At 40.5% G+C, this 15,879-nt stretch overlaps 1 protein-coding gene across 7 annotated transcripts in view; it reads right to left on the bottom strand.

The window, feature by feature from the left end:
• The window catches only part of LOC118383479 (transcriptional regulator Erg-like), a 106,430-nt gene that overhangs the window by 29,317 nt on the left and 61,234 nt on the right, over positions 1–15,879 (bottom strand). For 6 of the 7 annotated variants that reach the window (XM_052457821.1, XM_052457820.1, XM_052457817.1 and 3 more), the window contains one exon: positions 249–466. In XM_052457821.1, coding sequence (XP_052313781.1) covers positions 249–466 — 218 coding nt within the window. Of the gene's footprint in view, positions 1–248; positions 467–12,604; positions 12,890–15,879 lie in introns of those variants that run through there. The other variant, XM_052457819.1, reaches the window with a different exon arrangement.

Consider the following 15,879-nt stretch of genomic DNA (forward strand, 5'->3'; position numbering starts at 1 on the left):
GTAAAGCAGGTCCTTTTGTATTGGCTCACTGAGCAGATATTTCTGCAGTTGCTCAGCACTCCTGATATTTTACTGAAAAAACACATTCTTCAATGACTTGACCAAACAGACTCATAAGTACGTAGTTAGGCTTCAAACAAATTACATTTGAATACAATTTGAAATATCTATCCAAAGAAACTATTAGTTTGGCATTAAACCAACATGAAAGTCAATGTAGAAATAAAGTTAATGGTGGACTGCTGTACCTTTTGATATTGACCTGTCCACTGTTGCACTCCATCTTGATGGTGACGCGGGCAGGTGGCTGGGACAGCCAGTCCTGCTGGTGCACCCTGGGGCTCATCTTGGCCGTCTGGCTGTACTCGCTGGCCGACGCTGCCGTCATCTCCGCCTTGGCGTGGTGGGGAGTTCCGTAGGCACACTCAAACAGCGACTGGTCCTCACTCACCACTGACAATGCTTCCTGTACGTAGAAAGAAAAAACACAGACACATCCCTCTTAGATCTCCATTACAATCAAAGCTTCATTAACTTGGTTTACAATCAACTGGTTCAGATTCATTAAGTGTGTATTTTTGCCATTAACCAAGTACAATTGATTGATTTGGGATCCTAGGGGGCTCTGCAAACATTACAGGTAATGTGTGACCAGTCTGTGATTTAAACAGTAAGCTCTACACACATAATATGGTGGATATAATAGTAGATTGCAGTCTGATGAATACCTCCTTGTGCGCTCATTGTTTTGTTGATAAAATGGCAGACAGAATGACCCCTGGAAAGTGCACCTGAAAACTAGGCCCCATAATTATGGAGAGATTACCATGGCCAGTAAAAGTGTTCTAGTTTCACTCACATCTACCTGGGTTGAATTGGAGCACAGCACAGAAGTATACGTTATGATTAAACCAGCAGGGTGTCGACCAGTCCTTATAATACATAAAGTTCTCATTATAAATTAATAATATCCACAAATGATCGAGAACATGGGCAAAGAGCACCAATATTAACCAACCTGACCCTCTTAACTTAGCCTCCAAATGCTAACCCTAGTAACCACTAACATTTCAGAGGCATTATGTCCAACCTTTCGTCTTCCTCATAGGACAATAGCTACATCTTGGCATCACAAAGCTGAGGTAACATTCACCCAGAGCCAACCAGATGTGGATAGGCCTCCTTAAGAGTCTGGCTTCTTCCAAGGTAACTTCCTGTTCTTTCTTTTGAGGTGCCCCTGCTGGCCACTGTCGCCCAATGACTGCCTTAGGGGGTTTACACTTCTGACTTCACATTAAGTAGTCTGCACCAATGGCATTGAATTCAGTATGAATTTAATGAAACTTTTCAAGCTATCATAAATGTTCCGAATCTCCAAAGACTCTCCCCTGATTTAGCTATGAAAATAACTCAAGGCAAAGCAGGATAGTGTGGTAATGCACTGACACAGATGGAGAGAGAATCAGGTTTTGTGCCCAGGTATTTTTTAGGCTATTGGGTTTGGTAAGGAAATAGAGAGGATATTCTGTATTCATCTCATACACTTTGACTGGTACAACTGCAGAGGAGTTTCATTATACCGCTCCATGTTCTTACAGACTGACAGAGACAGCGAAAGCATGTCAGGAGTTTGTTGTGATGATAGGAGACCACAGTCCTGCTAATATGTGGTTATCTCATCACTGGGTATCCTCCCTGAAATCACAATGGTGTCAAGGCCTCACTCATGTCCCCATACATCCTTGGACGCATCTTGCTCCAAGAAAGATTGAATCACATACAGTCCAAAACACAAACCATTGGAAAAGGCCTGCCTAGAATATAACAACTATAAAACACAAACCATTGGAAAAGGCCTGCCTAGAATATAACAACTATAAAACACAAACCATTGGAAAAGGCCTGCCTAGAATATAACAACTATAAAACACAAACCATTGGAAAAGGCCTGCCTAGAATATAACAACTATAAAACACAAACCATTGGAAAAGGCCTGCCTAGAATATAAGAACTATGTTTACAGTGCACAGTAAATTTTTAGGATTTTTTTCCACATTCAAAGATTAAATGCACGTTCTATCTATCTATCATAAATGTTGATTTGTCTACTGTTTATATTTCAAAGTTCTTCCTGTTTCTTCCCGTCCATAACAAATCAATGGGACCCCACAGTTACCAAGTCCATTAAACACCTATGACTAACACAAGCATACACCTTTTCCCACAAATGCCATGACGTGGCAACCTGTCTCTAATTTTCCCAGTATTGTTGTTAAATTCCTTTTGCCAAAACACTGTATTTTGGTTACATATACCAGAATCCCACCGTTTCCTTAGTTCCTTCCTCTGTGCTCCTTAGCCCTCCTTAACCTGCCCTTCCTCTCTCTCTATTGCGGAAGAAGTGCCCCTTGAACATCTCGGCGTAAGTGACCCGCCCTGATCTGGTGACAGGTCTAGAACCTGGCCTCAAATCATTTAGGAGGAAAAGGAAGCCTTCTCGGAAAGCAGGTTATTCTAGTGGGGACTGGTCTTCCCTGATATGTCAGCTGCAAACCACATTACAGAGCAGAGCAGGCCAGGCACATTGACCCTCACCTGAGGGAGGAAGGAGAGAGGGGGGCAGAGAGAGAATGAGAGAGAGATGGAAAGGGATAGGAACATTGAAAGAGAGAAAGAAAAACAGAGAAAGAGGGTCCAGTGGTTAGAGATAGAGGACAGTAGAGCATGATATACACGAGGTGACCCCAGCCAGCATGAACAAGGGGCACACACACACACAGCTTTTGTTCATCCAACACAAATCCAACAAAACCAAATCCACTCACAGCTTACAGTATGTTCAGCCATTATCCTATGTAAAAGACTATAAAGCCAGGAACAAACCAAAAAGCAACCAACTGACTGGCTAACTGAGAGATCCATCATCAATCACAGCCGGGATTTTTGATAAACGTGTGGAATAAAACCAATTCATGGCATTTTAATGCAGTCAGTTTATATTGTGTCTGGGAAACAAGTTATGGAAAACACTGGAAAGTAGTTATTGGAAAATATTTGGCCGTCATCAAGACAAAAGGAATATGTAGTCCTTCTGTAGCACAGTTGGTAGAGCATGGCGCTTGTAACGCCAGGGTAGTGGGTTCGATTCCCGGGACCACCCATACGTAGAATGTATGCACACATGACTGTAAGTCGCTTTGGATAAAAGCGTCTGCTAAATGGCATATATTATTATTATTATTATTATTAAAACTAAACTAGTGGAGAGCACAACAGCACAAAAGTCTGTCTTGTCCAAAACTCAGTACAGTGCATTCCTCTATGGCCCATTATCCCTCTTCTGAGGAAAGTGAGAGATTGTTTCACAACCTTAGTGTCCCGGGCCAAAGAAAATGAACCCCGAATTAGCCAGGGAAGAAACAGTCTGCTCTAAGCCCAGTGTTCCAATTGAACATTGAATCCACCAGAAAATAATTTATATAATGTATACATTCAGGGAGGTCCTCTATGGTAGCATGTAGTGGAGTTCCACGGGCTGACACTCAAATGGGCAGCAACATGGCCTTCTGGGTAGGGAAATGAGCTGGTGACCAGAAGGCAGCTGGTTCAAATCAGAACTTGAGCCCCTCCAACGCATTTATAGTAGATTATCCTCCATAAATATTGCGCTTTATAAGTGGAAAATTGGTGTAGTACACTGTTAATTTCACTTCATATAATGCTGTGCAAATCACATTTAGTAACAGTCAAAATAATGTTAGCCTGAGCTGGTTTACAGTACTTTTTGGTGGCCATTTTGTCATAAAACATTCCTTCCAAAACCTGTCCCTTTAGCTCGTGTCTCCTGGGTAATTCTGACCATATAAAGTAACATACAGAGACATAGCCACAGTGTTTTAGTCCCTCAAGTCATGTCGTCCCTCTCAATGAGGCAATTGGACTCATTCATGCAGAATGTCCCAGGAAGCCTTCCCAATGAGATATGGTGTGGTGTGGCTGCTCACAGGAAGCTCCCCTTCTCCCAGCATTTCCTGCATTGAAAGTTCCTGATAGTGCAAGAGGGGTATCAGGAGGTGGGGAGTGCACAAGAGGAAGTGCTCGTCCATCAGCATTTTGATTGTGGCTGAAAGACTTGAAACACTAATGGAGTTGATGGGCGGATGAAGAGAGGGAGAAATAGAGAGAAAAGGGGAGGGAGTACCTCCTACCATTTTAACACAGCAGGACATTGGGCAGTCAACCTTGCCGTAACGTCAGTAGTGCAGGTTAAGGCCTCACACTTCCCCCTCCTGCCATCGGGCGCATCAGTGATGTAGTGGAGGGTATATGCCGTATACCCGCTTAGTTTTCAGTGGGCATTGGGTATACCCACTTCCTAATCCCCACGTTGCATATCAAAATAGTGTAGTGGAGGTATACGCTGTATAGATCACAATATTTAGCCTAACATTTGAACTATTATTTCCTTACATTTTAGGAGCATAAATGTGCACCCGGCAGTAGGCCTACACACAAATGTTCCAAAATAATGATGCTAATGATAGGCCTAACCTAGGGCTGTTGCGGTGACCGTATTACCGCCACACGGTGGTCACAAGTCATGAAGGCAGTCAAATTCAACGTGACCATTTAGTCAAGGTAATTAGGCTTCTCTGATGCTGCTGATAGTCATTAGTAGCCTACCAAACTTGCTAACTGCCTGGTACTTAGCACTCTACTGTCCCTCTAATCACTCTGACATCAATGCAAATGCAATGCCTCTATTGACCCCATCAGCTTTCCATAGGCTAGGCCTGCTATATTTATTTCTCAACTTTCATAATATTAAGCACAATGCTTATCTTTACAACAGAAGTATAGCCTACCTGACTGGCACAGGAAAAGTGTCCTCCATTTGCTGTTTAAGTGCATAGATGACATGTATTTTTTCCTCTTACCCTGTTTCAAGATGATAATGGTCCATTCTAAATCAAAATAAATTTCACACATATATTATTTTGTATTAAGAATAGTCTGATGGGTAACAATATATAGCCTATCACAATTATATATTATCACTTGTGAATGATGCCCAGAGTAAATCAATAATTTTTTTTTTTTTTTTGCTACTTTGTCTAATCATTGTTGCACACCTCATGTACGCCGCACTCTGGGCTAAGGGCACAATGGCTGCAAAGGGCATGGATTTCTTTGTGTGCATTACCGCCACATAAAGGGGATGCCGTCAGGAAATTCGAGGCATTAGCAAATGCTTGTCAAATTGAGAGACTAATGAAGTCTGCGCAAAAAAACAAAGCAGAGCTCATGCCTTTCAAGCACCTTTTTTTCAAATCATCATTAGAGTCGCATCAAGCAGCCTTACAACGTATTAAAAATCAAAACATATAGCCCAACATTTGTAGAACAACTAAAGTTACATGAATAACTCTAAATTAAGCATACATGAGTACCTATTTCTTTGTTAACCACTCAACACAGAATGGCCGCATGTTTGGAGAAAATATCATTTCTATTTCATCCAGCTTTGTTTAATTTTTTTCTTCATATTATAAAATAATATAAATTAATGCCACAGAATCCTAAGCAAATCTTGTCTGCTAAATGAGCTAGTGTAGCCCACAGCCATTTGGCATAGCCAGATAAGGACCTAACATAAAGAATATGTAATTCTGTTCTTCTGAAATAGACTACGTTTTCTTTACATCATGTTTATTTAGACCTGTCTAAAATAAATAATGTATTTATTGTGAAGATGTAGGCTATATTACATGGATTTATTAGACTTTTCAAAATGTAGACGTTCCAAAGGTCTGCATCAGTGACTTGTAGGCTATGTGTGGAAGCTAGGAGATGCTAAATGTGTTTATGTTAATAAACGGTCAATTACCGTGAGACCGACAGTTATTTGCTTGAAAATAACCACCTGACGAAATTTCGTGACCGCCAGAGCCCTAGCCTAACCATATTCTGTTAGATGGAAAGGCTTTCCCAAAAACCTAACTTAAAAGTTAACTAGCTTCAAAATTGCCTATGTTTCATGATTTTGATACTCTCTTGTGAAGTCTATGGTTTTTTACTAGATTTCCTGTAGTTGTTCATGTTGTCTGTCTGTAATTGTGTAATGACTTGGTGCTGCCTATCTTGGCCAGGACGCTCTTGAAAAAGATATTTCAAATCTCAAATCTCCCTGGATAAATAAAGGTTAAATAAAAAATGCATACCTGGCAGAATGATATCATGATTATTTGCGTCAATCAAGTAACAACACAATGTGAAATGCAGGTAGCCTAGTCAAATAATTAGCATCCAATTACATTAACCGTTACTCTCTCGCAGGAATTCCACAACGGTCTGTATGTAGCCAAACGTAGCTGCTGCTCATTCCGTTTGCTCGAAAATGGATAAATGGTCCAAAAACAAGTAAGGCCTGTGTCCATAGAGACACATACCAGTTCTACAGGTAGTACTGCTACCACTACAAGCAGTAGTGCACCTGTCGACGACACAAGTTGTTCTGCTTCCATGAGCACATCCAATGCTAGTATCAGTAATTTTACATTTGTTGTTAGCCCAGCTAGCATGGACACTGACAGTTGTGAATCTGATGCAGCCGAAGAGCAACTGTCACCTTACCCCGGAAAGCACTGAACAACAGACAGGGACTTTGGACCATCGAAGAGGCGCAAATATGATGAGAACTACATTGATTTGGGGTTCACTTATATTGGGAGTAGTGCTTTTCCTCAGCCACAGTGTGTTATATGTGATAAAGTACTATCTCACAACTTGATGAAACATTTAGAAACAAAACATGCCAATTTGAAAAAGCCCTAGGAGTTTTTGAGCGAGAATTAAGACGACTTTTGAGTAGTAAGACATGTATAAAAGCAACAGATACCTTTAATAAGAGGGGGCTAGAAGTGTCTTATATGGTGAGCTACCGAGTGGCTAGGACAGGCAAGCCCCATACTATTGTGGAGGACTTCATTCTTCCTGCTACCGCAGATATGGATGCGACAATGCTGGGGGAAAAGGCCAAAAAAGCTATACAGACAATTCCTTCATCAAACAACACTGTTTCATGATGCATCAGTGACATGCCAGGAGATTTTTTTAAACAATTATTGCTTTGCATACAAGACAGTGAATTATATGTTTTACAGCTGGATGAGTCAACAGACGTGGCGGGCCTTGCACAGCTCCTGGTATATGTGTGTTGCGTTTATTGGGGGTTAATTAAGGAAGACATCCTCTACTACAAACCACTGGAAACCAGGAAAACAGGAGAGGATATTTTTAAAGTACTGGACAGCTTTGTGACATCAAATTGACGTTGGTGTTCAAGATTTGTTGGTATCTGGACTGATGGCGCAAAAGCCATGACAGGGAGACATAGTGGAGTGGTAACGTGTGTGCAAGCAGTTGCTACCAAAGCCACTTGGGTACACTGCAGCATCCACCGAGAGGCTCTTGCTGCCAAGGGAATGCCTTGCAGCTTGATAAACGTTTTGGACACGAGAGCGAAAATGGTTAACTTTGTTAAAACTGTTTCAATAGTGATGCCCTTTGCAACAACGTACCTATGTGAGAGTGGATTCTCGGCCCTCACAAGCATGAAAACTAAATACAGGCACAGACCTGTGTGTGGACAGACCTTCTCATTAACCCGTGGTGAGTTATTCACAATCTTCAATTAACAAATAAGGTTTTATATGTAAGATGGTTAAATAAAGAGCAAAATTATTGATTTTATTACATTATTATTTGTGCCCAGGTCCTATAAGAGCTGTTTGTCACTTCCCACGGGCTGGGTTGTGACAAAAACTCACAATCATTCTTATGTTTAATAAATGTATCGTAGTCTGTGTGTGGCAGGCTTACACTGATGGTAGAAAACAACATTTGAGAGTGCGCTGACCCTGGTACGCAGCTGGAGGTTGAGTGTTTGAAGGTGTACGGGACTATAAAAAGTTTGGGGATCACTGCTCTACACTATACTTGCTTGTTTTCTCACATAAACTGAAATTATGCGAACTATTAGAATCTTAGCACCCAGGAAATGGCAGCGCAATTTCTGCATATTGTTATGGACTTAGAAGATCAAATGTTGTTTTTCTATAAAAAAAAAAAAGTGTGACTTTGAGGCCAAACCTATGAATTTCTGACTCTGTTGACAGCCTCATTTATCTCTTTCAATAGTAGGCATACTATTAGCTTACTTGCACAGTACAGCTTGGGTTGGCCTGACTATGAAAGACCAATACGGGAATGATCATTTTATGTAATTCAGAGGGTATGTCACTGTTTCTCATATCATTTTTTTAAAGGGCTCCTTTCCTTTGCCGGGTGGGCCCTTTAAAAAACAAATTAGAGTACACCCACATCTCCAGGCACCACTACACCACTGGGGGGCACCCATTCTGGATGTTGTTTTAGCAGCCCTCACCCTGATTCCACCAAAAATGGTGGATGAATGAAGATGTCCCAATCAGGCTGCTTACCATTGAAAAATAAATGTTAGTTCCGGTCTAATTAACAAGGTGACTCTCCCATAGGCACCAGTGCCTTAGCAGCTGTGTCTGGTCTGCTTAGTTCATTGACTGTACATGAACCCTACTATAACTTGTCAGAGACAAACCTTACTAGTCCAAAACACAAGATCCATTCTTCTTAAAACAGGAAGATCTCCTGTGTTACATTTCCACAAAAGCCATTTCCTTAGCATAGAAAAGCAGTATGGTCTGTACATTACTGCTGGAAAGAGTGTTTTGTTTCAGAACAGAATGAATGTTGTTGCATTGTTGATGTCCTATGATGAATCATTTTCAGAGGTCTTGATTTGGCAGTAACACATGTTATGGAGAAAGAGACGGAGCTGTTGCGTGTGGTACAGGCTACTTGTGATGTGTGAAACTATAATACAGTGTGAAACTTGGCTGTGGCCCACAATAAGCTTGGAAAGCTGCAGTTTGAAAAATTATGGGTGCATTTATTTTCATAGGTCAGTGACAAAGTTTGGCCACGGCCTCAGACACAAAGCCACAGTGCTACAGAGATTGGTTAGCCACAACTTCCTGTATTCCCCTCTGGTATGTGCATTACACACACACATACAAGTCATCTGCATTGTTTGTCTCAGTTCTGTCCACAGGCGGGCATGATAAGCTGTTTTGTTTGTGTCCTGATATCCTGATGTGGTTGACTCAATGAATCTTGTACAATGTATGAAGTTAGCTTATATTTATTTTTGTACATTTAGGACTAAAGAAGTGGTTATGGACTGACACATTTTTTTTTTTACCATTTTTTCTTTTTTTCTTTTCAAACAATAACAACCATGCAAAGTTAACAGGTAGGTCTACCATGAACATTTCTGATTGGTTCGGGATACGATCTGTTATCTGAATGATTAAAAAAATGTCCCTCCAAAAATGTTCCCTTATGTTCTGTGAACATTTCTTACTAGCTGTGTCCTACATACATACTAGAAGTCCCAACTCACTGGCCTCAGAAAAAGCACTGTTTAAGACTATAGACTGTCCATGAAGGTTGGGTGGTATACCGTATATGCTATATATACTGTATATACCGTATCCTGGGGTATTTCGAAATACCCTAGGTATGATTTTCCAATAGTGTCAATACGTTTTTAAAATGATTATATATATATATATATATATATATATATATATATATATATATATATATATATATATATATATATATATATATATATATCTTTTATACTTTTTAAATAAATATCTGCAGTTAAGTTGTGCACTAGATAATAGATCAAGCAGATCGCGTTCATTATTTTGCCTGTTAGATAACTAGATAACTATGAAGCTTGCCGGTACTAGTTTCCCAAAACAGCTGTTCAAGCCAGTCATGTGTGTTTGTTTACAAAGAAACACAACGAGCAAACTGGGAGCACTCCTGCAGCACAACTTAAGTGAGGTGATCAAAATCAAATCAAACTTGATTTGTCACATGCGCCGAATACAACAAGTGTAGACCTTACCGTGAAATGCTTACTTACAAGCCCTTAACCAACAGTGTAGTTCAAGAAGAGTTAAGAAAATATTTACCAACTAAAGTTTAAAAAAAATAATCATCCTCAACACGGGGGCCCCTCAGGGGTGCACGCTCAGTCCTCACTGGTACTCCCTGTTCACCCATGACTGCATGGCCAAGCACGACTCCAACACCATCATTAACTTTGCAGACGACACAACAGTCTGATCACAACAGCCTGATCACAGACAACGATGAGACAGCCTATAGGGAGGAGGTCAGAGACCTGGCAGTGTTCTTCCAGGATAACAACCTCTCCCTCAATGTGATCAAGACAAAGGAGATGATCGTGGACTACAGGAAAAGGAGGGCCGAGCACGCCCCCATTCTCATCGACTGTGGAGCAGGTTGAGAGCTTCAAGTTCCTTGGTGTCCACATCATCAACAAACTATCATTGTCCAAACACACCAAGACAGTCGTGAAGAGGGCATGACAATGCCTATTCCGCCTAAGGAGACTGAAACGATTTGGCATGGGTCCTCAGATCCTCAAAAAGTTCTACAGCTGCACCATTGAGAGCATCCTGACTGGTTGCATCACTGCCTGGTATGGCAACTGCTTGACCTCCGACCGCAAGGCACTACAGAGGGTAGTGCGTACGGATCAGTACATTCACTGGGACCAAGCTTCCTGCCATCCAGGACCTCTATACCAGGCGGTGTCAGAGGAAGGCCCTAAAAATTGCCAAAGACTCCAGCCACCCTAGTCATAGACTGTTCTCTCTGCTACCGCACGGCAAACGGTACCGGAGCGCCAAGTCTAGGTCCAAAAGGCTTCTTAACAGCTTCTACCCCCAAGCCATAAGACTCCTGAACAACTCATCAAATATCTACTCGGACTATTTACATTGACCCCCCCACCCCCCACCACCATTTTTAACACTGCTGCTACTTTCTGTTTATTATCTATGCATAGACACTTTACATACATGTACATATTACATGAATTACCTTGACTAACCTGTGCCCCCACACATTGACTCTGTACCGGTAACCCTGTATATAGCCCCGTTGCTGTTATTTTATTGTTGCTCTTTAATTATTTGCTATTTTTCTAGTTTCTACTTTTATTTTTATTTTTTCATTATCTTAACACTTATTTATCTTGAAACTGCATGGTGGGTTAAGGGCTTGTAAGTCAACTGTAAGGTGTACAACACCTGTTGTATTCGGCACATCTGACAAATACAATTTGATTCGATTGAAATCTTTTTTATTGCAATCCATAAAATATGATGTATCTCCATCAGTTACAAACCAGAAGAAGCGTTGATAACTGGAATGAATCCTGCCAAAGTTAACAGGGGGAGGTCGACGACAAAGCAGCCTGCTTTAGAACTGTTTTAACAATGTTTTAACATTTCTAAATCAGTTCCACACAAAGCCAGCCAAAGCACCAAGAAGGAGTTTATAAACACCAGTCACACTCCTTTCTCCCTGGAACCTCAACTGAACCGCAGAACCAGTGCCACAATATAACAGGTCACAAAGGAACAAGCTCCCTCTCCAAACATTTGGATTCTACTCCCAAACTGCAACTGTTTACATCCAATGCCAGCAAGACAGCTGATTATGTAATTCCTTCCCTGCTTTGGTTTTATTGTTCACACTGTGTTTAGGATCAGGTTGTCAACATCTTTGTGCTGACAATGGCAGATGCACTAGAGAGTGGAAAGCTTAGATGCCGTGTTTAATTAGGTTTCCAGGTGACTTAGACTCCCTAGCCAGTTTGTTCAGTATGTGGGCGAGACACCAATTGCTGCTTTCCTCCTCTGTCCATTGTCTTGTAGGTCTTCTTACAGTAACTCAACAAAGCTAGTTACTTGATAGACTAGAATAGCCATATCAAAGTATTAACTATTTACTACTGCAGTATTTACAACTATTTACAATTAATTTAGATTTTGGCATTAATGCAACAATAGCATGACAAAGTCTTCAAAAAATGTAAACCTCCAATCATTTTCAGTTTCTTCAGAACATGATTACATTTTTCAGTTCAAAGCATAATTTTCTTAGATGGTTCTTTTTACAAATACCACAGATTTTGAAAATATTTGTATGAAAATTTGCAAATCTCAGAAAACATAGAACATATCAAACTGCATGACTTCCCTGAAACAAAATAGAGAACAATACAAATTATTTGATTTTCTTTGGTAAAAATATCACAGAAAAAATATGTTAACATAAATAGTGGTGTCCCTCCAAATAATAATGGATACAAATGTATCATCTGCTTCATTTGTTTAAAAGACAAGCTCAAATCACTTTAGCATCCGAAAGAATGACATTGCAGATTTTGTCATTACCCCAAAGATTTGTTTAATCTGTGCAGGCCAGCCGAATAGGAAAAAGGACATTTGCAAAACAATCTTGTCGTACCACTATGGCAGAAGGGTGTTACCCCTGCCTGTTTGGTAAGTATTTCTGTACAGTGCCACACAAACTAAAGACAATACCCAAGCATTACAGAAAAGGACCAATAAAATCTCCAAAGTTTGCGAAAACGTTCTAAAATGGTTTTACCTTGATGGTGCTGGCCATATTTGTTCAGGACCTTTCAATCCTGGTAAAACACAATGATGTAAATTTGAATATAATTTTTTTCTGGACAGCAAGCTAGTTGAGGTTCCACTAAGCGCCGTTTGGAGCGGATGAGATTGTGCTAACGTTGGGAAGTGAAGTCAGCCAATAGCAGGAAGAGGTTTCTATTGGTTCTGGCCACCGCAACTCGAAGAAACAGGATATTTGGGAGTGAGGAGATAAGAAGTGTTTAAAAAAGTTGTTATTCTTGATGATGTGTGTTAGAAGTTTTATTTTTTAGTTAGGAGGGGTAAGGTTGTAGGGTGGAACTAGCCAAGAAGGCTGATCTGAAGGGGTCTCTACTGACACAGGCAGGTGCGAAGTGTGTGTCTGTGTGTGTCTCAGACAGACATAAACCCATGACAGGATGCAGATGTCTGATCCTACGGTCCATACTTGACACGCTTGCCTGCCATGGGCCTCTCTAGAGGCCTAACAGTTGAGGATAGCTACAGTGAGGACATCACTAACCTTGACACAGAGCACTCAACACTTTCGAGAAGCTCATTTCACCACTTTTGAACAAGGGACATTTCAACATTACTACACACTTTATTTTTTTAGCAGGTTTTTATATACTTTATCAGGTTTTTATATGCTTTATATAATCTACTTATATAAACTCAATTGAGTAGCATGTCAGGTCACATGTATGCCTCAATTTAGTACACTACCTACATAATAAACAGAACAACTGAACATCCTCACAATGAATTCAAATCGAATCAAATCAAATGTTTGTCACATGAATCAAATCACACAAATCAAATGTTTGTCACATGCTTCGTAAACAACAGGTGTAGACAACAGCGAAATTATTACATATGGGCCCTTCCCAACAATGCAGAGAGAAAGAAAATAGTGAAATAATAGAAAAGTAAAACACATAATAATAAAAGTAATAATAAATACTCAATACTTACCGATATACATGGGGTACCAGTACCGAGTCAATGTGCAGGGGTACAAGGTAACTAAGAATAAATGACAAATAATAAACAATAGCAGCAGTATATGTAATGAGTAAAAAAAAGGTTTGTGCAATTAAAGGCCCCGTGCAGTCAAAAACATTTTATATATATTTCCACACTATGAGGTTGGAATAATACTGTGAAATTATGAAAATTATGATAATGCCCTTTCAGTGTAGGAGCTGTTTGAAAAATACCTGTTTTGATGAAATGGAGTTTTGGCCTGACTGGGGACATCACCAGGTGGTAATTAATTAATAGATCGATGCAAAACAGAGTTACAAACCTTTCTGCCAATAACAGCTAGTTTCCAGTTTTTCCCCACTCCCAGAAAGTCTTAGCAAAATTCTTGCTTGAGAAATGGATCTTTGCTAAGAAGCTATATGTTTATTTTTGACAATTTTATTTCAAAACAGTCACAGTAAGGTTCTTAATTGTAACACAGAAATTATTTGATATTTTACCTTAATGGTAATTGAATAGAGAAAGGGATGTGAGCGGCTCAGCCCCTCCTTTCTTCAGGAGGGTCTGGTTGGGTCTGAAGACTAGAATTGAGAAAGCAGCAAAGCTGAGCAGCCCTGATAAGGAGGTGGAGTCAAGGAGCAAGTAAAGGAGAGGAAATCAGAGCGCAGCCTGACATCCTGCTGCCAACCTCTGTCAAAAAATTTCACGCCACACAAACAAAGAGGCGGGGGCATACCCAGCTGCACTGTGATCTCTGACCTGAGACCACTCTCAGGTGTGCGGTAGAACCATGGTTCAAACCTGCAAGCCCTCCTCTCAGTAGGACTCCATTCTACTGACTGCAGTGGTTCTGTGGTCCGAGACAGCATGACAAGAGTTCACATTGCATTGTAAACCGACTGTGGCTTTGCATCATATCAGTTACAAAGAGAGGAAGTGGCTGTGACAAGAACAGTGTTTTCTCAATTTTGAAAGAAATGTAGTAATTTAACACCTGATATGTGACCACTGTCTGCTATTGAATACAAGGCTGTTGTTTATGCAACAAATTGAGTTTGGGAGGGGGCAAAATACATTACATGCATTATTTTGTACCAAAACCAACAAACACATGATAGCATTTTTAACTTGTGATTTGAAGTATTATTGACATTTTGTAACACTTGCAAATGTTGCAAATATTTAGCATTGTCTTTCAACAGATGATCACAAGATGACATTACATCAAAGAAGAGCAGGAAGAGAAAAATCCAACAAAAGATCAGAAAATGTGCTAGTTATCAAAAGGTTTCTGCCTCTCTCTCTCTCCCTCAATCTCTCCTGTTGTCTGACTGGTTTAATGGCCTTCTGCAGGAAGTCTGTAGGATATAACCCCTGCTCCCCTCTCTCACTAATCCTGGGCCGCCCAACACTGCCGACACACACACACACACACACACACACACACACACACACACACACACACACACACACACACACACACACACACACACACACACACACACACACACACACACACACACACACACACACACACACACACGCACACACACACACAAAACGTTTGATTTCATCTAATTTTAACATTTTGTCATAAAGAACACATGTTCAACTTCATTAAAAATATATTTTTCCCATCTCAAATACTGTTGTTAGTGCCTATTAAGTGCCCAAATGTATCTTAAATCAGCCATAAATCCCCTGGGAAATGGAAGCTTGTTGTGTGCGTCTGTTCTTCCCATGTGGGGTCGCCTGATATGAAAATGGGATCGTGGGAGAATTTCCAAAATCTTGAAAAAGAAATATATATAAACTCAGCAAAAAATACAATGTCCTCTCACTGTCAACTGCGTTTATTTTCAGCAAACATAACATGTGTAAATATTTGTATAAACATAACAAGATTCAACAACTGAGACATAAACTGAACAAGTTCCAGAGACATGTCACTAACAGAAATTGAAATATGTGAATATCCCTGAACAAAGTGGGGTGGGTTCAAAATCAAAAGTAACAGTCAGTATCTGGTGTGGCCACCAGCTGTGTTAAGTACTGCAGTACATCTCCTCCTTATGGACTGCACCAGATTTGCCAGTTCTTGCTGTGAGATGTTACCCCACTCTTCCACCAAAGCACCTGCAAGTTCCCGGACATTTCTGGGGGGAATGGCCCTAGCCCTCACCCTCCGATACTACAGGTCCCAGTGCTCAATGGGATTGAGATCCGGGCTCTTCGCTGGCCATGGCAGAACACTGACATTCCTGTCTTGCAGGAAATCACACA

The sequence above is a fragment of the Oncorhynchus keta genome, chromosome 12 (assembly GCF_023373465.1).
Source record: "Oncorhynchus keta strain PuntledgeMale-10-30-2019 chromosome 12, Oket_V2, whole genome shotgun sequence".
In the NCBI taxonomy this organism is placed as follows: Eukaryota; Metazoa; Chordata; class Actinopteri; order Salmoniformes; family Salmonidae; genus Oncorhynchus; species Oncorhynchus keta.